The 7,285-nt window shown below is 40.7% G+C and overlaps 1 protein-coding gene across 1 annotated transcript; it reads left to right on the forward strand.

Moving 5' to 3' along the window:
• The first annotated feature begins 615 nt into the window (after positions 1–615).
• Positions 616–1,504, forward strand: LOC107470002 (uncharacterized). The gene is made up of 2 exons (XM_016089389.1): positions 616–744; positions 944–1,504. The coding sequence occupies exons 1-2, from the start codon at positions 616–618 to the stop codon at positions 1,502–1,504; spliced, it is 690 nt and encodes a 229-aa protein (XP_015944875.1).
• Positions 1,505–7,285: the final 5,781 nt, after the last annotated feature.

Genomic DNA, 7,285 nt, shown 5'->3' on the forward strand with positions numbered 1-7,285 from the left:
ACCCACATGGGGCAAAATGAAGAAAACCAAGAAGATCAGCAGCACGAACAAGTGAACTACATGCACAACCAAGGATCCAGCCAGAATAAATTCCATGGAGACACATACAACTCCTCTTGGAAAAACCATCCCAATCTAAGATGGGGAGACAACCAAAACCAACACTCTTGGCAGAGGAACTCAAACCAAAACAACTCAAGAAACACAAACCATCAAAACCATCAGCAAACTAACCAAAACCCATACAGGAAACCACAAAATAACCAATCCCAACCCAACTACTATCCACCCAATAACCCAGCCACTAACTAAAACAACTATCATCCACCCTTAACATCCCATAATCAGCCACAGATACCACAAGATGTTCAAAAGATCTCAAATTTGGAGATACTAATGGAAAAAATGATGAAACATCAAGAGATGACCAGCAAGAATCATGAAGCCTCAATGAGACGTCTAGAAAGGCAAATTGGTCAATTGTCCAAGCAAGCAGTGATTGAAAGACCAAGCAGCTCACTCCCAAGTGATACCATTCCAAACACCAAAGAAGAATGCAAAACTATTCAATTAAGGAGTGGATGATCCTTGGTGAAAGACAAGAAAACTGACAAGATGCCTATGGACAATGACAAGACCATCAGCAAGAAAGATGAAGCCAATAACAAGGAAGAAAACAAATATGACCAAGAGAATCTTAAAGAGAAAGATGAGCAGCTACAAGCTTTAAGAAAAGTGAAGCAAGTAATGAAAGAATAATCACAAGAACAAAGGAAGGTGGTGAAGGCATACACACCTCCTCTGTCATATCCTCAAAGACTACAAAAAGAACTCAAGGATCAACAATTCCCCAAGTTCCTTGAGGTCTTTAAAAAGCTAGAAATTAACATTCCACTTTGCTGAAGCATTAGAGAATATGCCTCTATATGCCATGTTTTTGAAGGAGCTCATCAACAAAAAAAGAAGCTGGCATGAGAAGGAAACCATTATGCTCACTGAAGAGTGTAGTGCAATAATTCAAAGGGCTATTCCACCAAAGCTTAAAGATCTAGGGAGTTTTGTAGTTTCATGCACCATAGGCAAGATGACATTAGAGAAAGCTCTCTGTGATCTAGGTGCTAGCATCAACTTGATGCCCCTCTCAATGATGAGAAAGCTTGCCATAGAAGAAATCAAACCTACCAGGATGTCACTTGTAATGGCAGATAGATCAATCAAGACACCCAATGGAATTATGAAAAATCTATTAGTGAAGGTTAGAGAGTTTATCTTCCTTGTAGACTTTGTGATCTTGGACACAGAAGAGGAGGGAAATAACTCAATTATCCTGGAAAGGCCATTCCTAGCCACAGTAAGAGCTATTATTGATGTAGAAAAGGGAGAAATGATCTTCAGGGTGCACAATGAGCAAATGGTTATCAATGTTTTCAAATCAATGCAACGTCCCCCTGAGAAAGAGAACTACATGATAGTGGATATGATAGAAGGTTTGGTAGAAGAATGATGCCAGGGCATCTTGGCCAGTTTCACTGACCTTTTCTTACTGTTTTTAAGGTAGTTTCATGCATTTTCTTAGGAAATAAGCTAGTTTTGGGTAGATATTCATCTACATCTTGATTCAAGCATACATTGTGCACTTTACATGATTTCATGAGAATTTTGCATGAATTATATGATAAATTGGATGATGCATGATCCCATGATTAAGAGCATGACTTTGATGCACTTTGTTTGATTGACTTCAGGCCAAAAGAAGAAGAGAGGAGCCACGTTAGTGGCTACGTTAGTTACACTAATGTGGGCACTAACGTGGAAGGAAGGAAAGCCCCAACGTTAGTGACACTTAACATTATCACTAACGTTGGACCAAACTCATAAGTGGCCACGTTAGTTGCCACGTTAACGTAGTTAACGTGGCCTCTAACGTTAAGAAGAAAAGGGGATGCCAACGTTAGTGACATTCAACTTTATCATTAACGTTGGCCAAGTCACAAGAAGCTACGTTAACTCCCATGTTAACCTAGTTAACGTGGAAGCTAACGTGAAGAAACAAGGTTGTCAACAATGTTAGTGACACCAAACATTGTCACTAACGTTGGAAGAAACCCACACTATCCCCAAGAAGCCACGTTAACTCCCACGTTAACTCAGTTAACGTGGAAGCTAACGTGGATGAAAGAAGGTGATGGCCAACGTTAGTGACACTCAACATTGTCACTAACGTTGGAAGGAGCCACACAAGCCACAATGAGCCACGTTAACTCCCACGTTAACTTAGTTAATGTGGTAGTTAACGTGGGCAAAAGTCCCACCTGGCAGCCTGACCATGCCTTCTTTAAACACGCATAACTTGAGCCACAAAGCTCCAAATGAGGTGATTCTAGTGGCATTGGAAAGTAGGATTCCAGAGCTTTCCAAGCATATATGGCACTACATGGTTAACACTAAATTTGAGGGAGAAAACCTGCCCCGAAAGTGCAGTAATGAACATGGTATCAACCTGTATTAAGGCCAACTGACCTCTTCACCTTCCAAGAAGTGTAACTCGAGTTGTAGAGCTCCAAATGATGCGCTTCTAAAGTCATTGGAAAGTAGACATCCAGGGCTTTCCAAAAATATATAATAGTGTGGGGTGGACACTAAGTTTGAACTTCAGAAACTGGCAATAATGAAGCCCTAGTCGCTAGTGTTATTAGCACTCAAGTTTTTCATTAACGCTAGCGACGATGACAGCGACCATGTCCACTTCAAAGGAGCATAACTTGAGCTACAGAGGTCCAATTGAGGTGATTCTAGTTGCGTTAGAAAGCTGACATTCAGAGTTTTCCAACGATATATAATACTCTATAGTGGGCATGAAATTGGAGCACAAACCAGAGGCATCTTTTAAGCCCCCAAAACACCAACTGGTAGCAAGTGTGACGTTAGCCACACTAACTTCAGCACTAACGCCACACTTGTAGCGTTAGTGTGGCTAACGGTAGCACTAACCTTGGCACCTGGACCTCAACTTTACTCACTTCTCTCTCAAGCCCACTTCATAGCTCAAGCAAGCAAGCCCACAATTGTCAACCAATCAAGGCCACAAGAAGCATCTAGAATAGGAATTTTCATTTAAGTGTAATTTGCTTTTAATTTCATTTTGTAATTTAGGAGAACCTATATAAAGGCCTTAGTTTTTACATTCAGGTCAGTCGGGAATGAGGGGATTGAAGAGGGTCTTCGGACTTCCTCCCCTCACACACTTTTCATTTTCTTTCTTTGTACTTTTCCTTTATGAATTTTGAAGTTTTATTTTTAGTTTTAATCTTCATCTTTACTTTTCTGCACTTTCTTTATTTTCTCTTTTGTTAGAGCAATGACCAACTAACTCTTTTCACTAGGTTAGAGAGCTCTATTGTGATTCAATGGATCAATTGTAGTTCTGATTATTCTTCTACTATCATTCCTCTTGATTTTACTTGAAAGCTTTCGATCTTCATCCAATTGGTAGAATTCTTGGAAAAGAAGCTATTCAAACTTGGATCTCTTCTGAACCTTGAAAGAGGAATGAAGAGATCATGCTAGAAATGCTTTTTCATGCTGGACCAAATTGGGTTTAGATGGATATATGACTATAATCCTCTCAATACTTGATTCGGGAAATGCACGTGGTAAAATCAGTGACCATACTTCATCTCTTCTCATGAGCAATTGACCAAGGAATTGGCTATTGATCAAGTTTTGAGAGATTAAATTACAAGGAATTGTAATTCAATCAATTAAGATTGCCAAGGAGATCAATGAGTGCATTGATTGAGGAAGAGATGAGAATGAACTTGATCCGGAGGATTGCAATATCTCTTGATCCCAATGTTCATTTTATTTTTAGTTCTTACATTTACTTTTCTTGCCATTTTACTTTTCTGCACTTTATTGCTTTCTTTACTTTTCTATCAATTTACATTTCCTGCTGCTCATCACTCCAATATGATTCGTCTAACTAGGATAATCAATTAATCATTGATTGCTTAATCCGTTAATCTCTGTGGGATTCGACCTCACTCTATTGTGAGTTTTACTTGACGACAATTCGGTACACTTACCGAAGGGAGATTTGTTGAGAGACAAATTTCCACCTGCATCAAGTTTATGGCGCCGTTGCCGGGGATTGATTGTGCATTGACAATGATTACATTAGAGGATCACTAGATTGAGTATTTTTGTTTTGTTTGATTTAATTTTCTGTTTGAGTAATTTTCTTTCTGCCTTAGTTAATTTCTCCCCTCCCCTGTTTCTTAGTTTTTCTTTGTTATTTACAATTCAGTTCACTAACCCCACTAACTATTTGATATAATGCATCACTGACACTAACAGTAATCCTAGCAAAATACTCTCTGCATTTCTTTTCTTTGCTTGTACTCTGTTAGTTGTATGACAGGAAGAAGAGGCGGGGCTTCAACTTCCTTTGATTCTGAACCTGAGAGAACCTTCTTGAGATTAAAAAGGGAGGCAAAAGAAAAACGTGTGGTTGGTGCTGAAGAAGAGGAGGAACACTTTGAAGAATATTTTGAAACAACCATGGAAGACCATCGTGAGGAAGAGGTTCACAACCATGGTGGAGGAGGTAGAGCAAATCCTGGTGGGGAGGATAGAAGAGTCTTGGGCTCTTATATCAACCCAAACCCAGGGAACTGCGGAAGTAGTATCCAAAAGCCAACCATCCATGCCAACAATTTCGAGCTAAAACCTCGGCTCATCACTCTTGTGCAGAATAATTGCTCATTTGGAGGAGGTGCTCAAGAAGATCCGAATCAACACTTGACCATCTTCTTGAGGATTTGTGACACAGTGAAGTCCAATGGAGTCCACCAGGATGTCTATAGGCTGCTCTTGTTCCCTTTCTCACTCAGGGACAAGGCATCCAAATGGCTCGAATCCTTCCCAAAAGAAAGCCTAACAACTTGGGAGGAGGTAGTGAATAAGTTTTTGGCAAGGTTTTACCCCCCGCAAAGGATCAATAGGCTGAGAACTGAAGTACAGATGTTCAGACAGCAAGATGGGGAGACACTTTATGAAGCTTGGGAAAGGTTCAAAGACCTAACAAGAAGGTGTCCACCAAATATGTTTAATGAATGGGTGCAGTTGCATATCTTCTATGGAGGCTTGTCATATGAATCAAAGAAGGCAGTAGATCATTCCTCTGGAGGATCCTTGAACAAGAAGAAGACCATTGAAGCAGCCATAGATGTCATTGAAACTGTAGCTGAGAACGACTACTTCTATGCTTCCGAAAGAGGGAACACTATAGGGGTAATGGAGCTAAACAATGTAGATGCTCTGCTGGCTCAAAACAAGCTCATCACCAAGCAGCTAGCTGACCTCACCAAGAAGATGGAAAGAAGTCAAGTAGCAGCAATCACCACCTCATCAACAACCCAAGAAGAAGTTGAAGAAAAGGACCTTGAGCAAGCCAACTACATTGGGAATTCACCTAGACAGAACCATGATCCATACTCCAAGACATACAACTCTGGATGGAGGAACCACCCAAACTTTGGGTGGGGGAATCAGCAAGAGCAAAGCCAAGACCAGAGACGTTACAACTCTAACAACAATACAGCTCATCAAAAATTCACACAGAGGACATATCAACACCCCCATATCAACACATCTCATCCATCTACCCCTAATCCCAACCTACCATCATTTGATGACAGAATCTCAAAGATAGAAACCCTCCCTGAAAGCATATGCAAAGACATTCAAGACAATAAGGTGTTCAAAGAGGAGGTGCGAGCCAGTATGAAGAATCGGGGAGAAGCAATCAAGAAGCTGGAATTCCAAGTGAGATATTTATCTGAGAAGATTCCCAGACCCACTGATAGCTTCCCAAGTGACACGAGAAGAATCCGAGAGGTGAAACAAAGAAAGTAAGATGTGAGGATTGCAACATGGTCACTACAAATGATAAGGAGACTGAAGACAAGCAAAGCAATCTGACAGAACAACCTGAAGATACCTTAGTAGAGAAGGAGAAGAAAGACCATCAAGGACCAGAAATCCCACAATAGGAGCTGCTGAGACTATATGCACCATTTCCCCAACTGCTTAAGGGTGCTGTGGGAAAGAGAATATACTCAAGGTTCTTGGACTTGTTTGCATCCTTGAATGTGAACATACCATTCATCAAAGCCATTCAGCAAATGCCAGCATTCATCAAATATATGAAGGAACATCTTCCCAGGAAGAGTTCACTCAAGGGGGGCTAGACTATAGTGATGAACAAAGAATGTAGTGCTCTAATTCAACCTGAGCTACCTACAAAAAGAAGAGTCCCAGGGAGTTTTCACATCCCTTGTGCCATAGGGGAGACACTTTTTGATAGAGTACTTTGCGATTTAGGAGCAAGCATCAACTTAATGCCCCTATCCCAGGTGAAAAGGATGCAGATCAATGAGATACTACCCATAGATGTAGTCATAAGGTTGGCCGACAAGACTCAAAAGCAAGCAATAGGAGTGGTGGAAAATGTGTTGCTCAAAGTTGGAAAATACTTTCTCCCAACAGACTTTGTCATCCTGGACATGGAAGAGAGTCACCTGCACCCAATCATACTGGGAAGACCATTTCTCGCTACTGCTAGAGCACTCATAGATGTGGAGAAAGGGGAGCTAATTGATGAGCGGATATTTTATACGCTTTTTGGGGGTAATTTCATGTAGATTTTAGCATGTTTCAGTTAATTTTTAGTAGAATATTATTAGTTTTTAGGCAAAAATCATATTTCTGGACTTTACTATGAGTTTGTGTGTTTTTCTGTGATTTCAGGTATTTTCTGGCTGAAATTGAGGGAGCTGAGCAAAAATCTGACTTAGGCTGAAAAAGGACTGCTGATGTTGTTGGATCCTGACCTCCCTGCACTCGAAATGGATTTTCTGGAGCTACAGGAGTCCAATTGGCGCGCTCTCAACGGCGTTGGAAACTAGACATCCAGGGCTTTCCAGCAAATTATAATAGTCCATACTTTGAGCGAGGATAGATGACGTAACTTGGCGTTGAACGCCAAGTACATGCTGCTGTCTGGAGTTAAACGCCAGAAAAACGTCATGATCCGGAGTTGAACGCCCAAAACACGTCATAACCTAAAGTTTGACGCCAAGAAAAGCCTTTACACGTAGAAAGCTTTAATCTCAGCCCCAGCACACACCAAGTGGGCCCCAGAAGTGGATTTCTGCACCAATTATCTTAGTTATTCATTTTTCTGTAAACCTAGGTTACTAGTTTACTATTTAAACAACTTTTA

The sequence above is a fragment of the Arachis duranensis genome, chromosome 10, assembly GCF_000817695.3.
Source record: "Arachis duranensis cultivar V14167 chromosome 10, aradu.V14167.gnm2.J7QH, whole genome shotgun sequence".
Taxonomy (NCBI): domain Eukaryota; kingdom Viridiplantae; phylum Streptophyta; class Magnoliopsida; order Fabales; family Fabaceae; genus Arachis; species Arachis duranensis.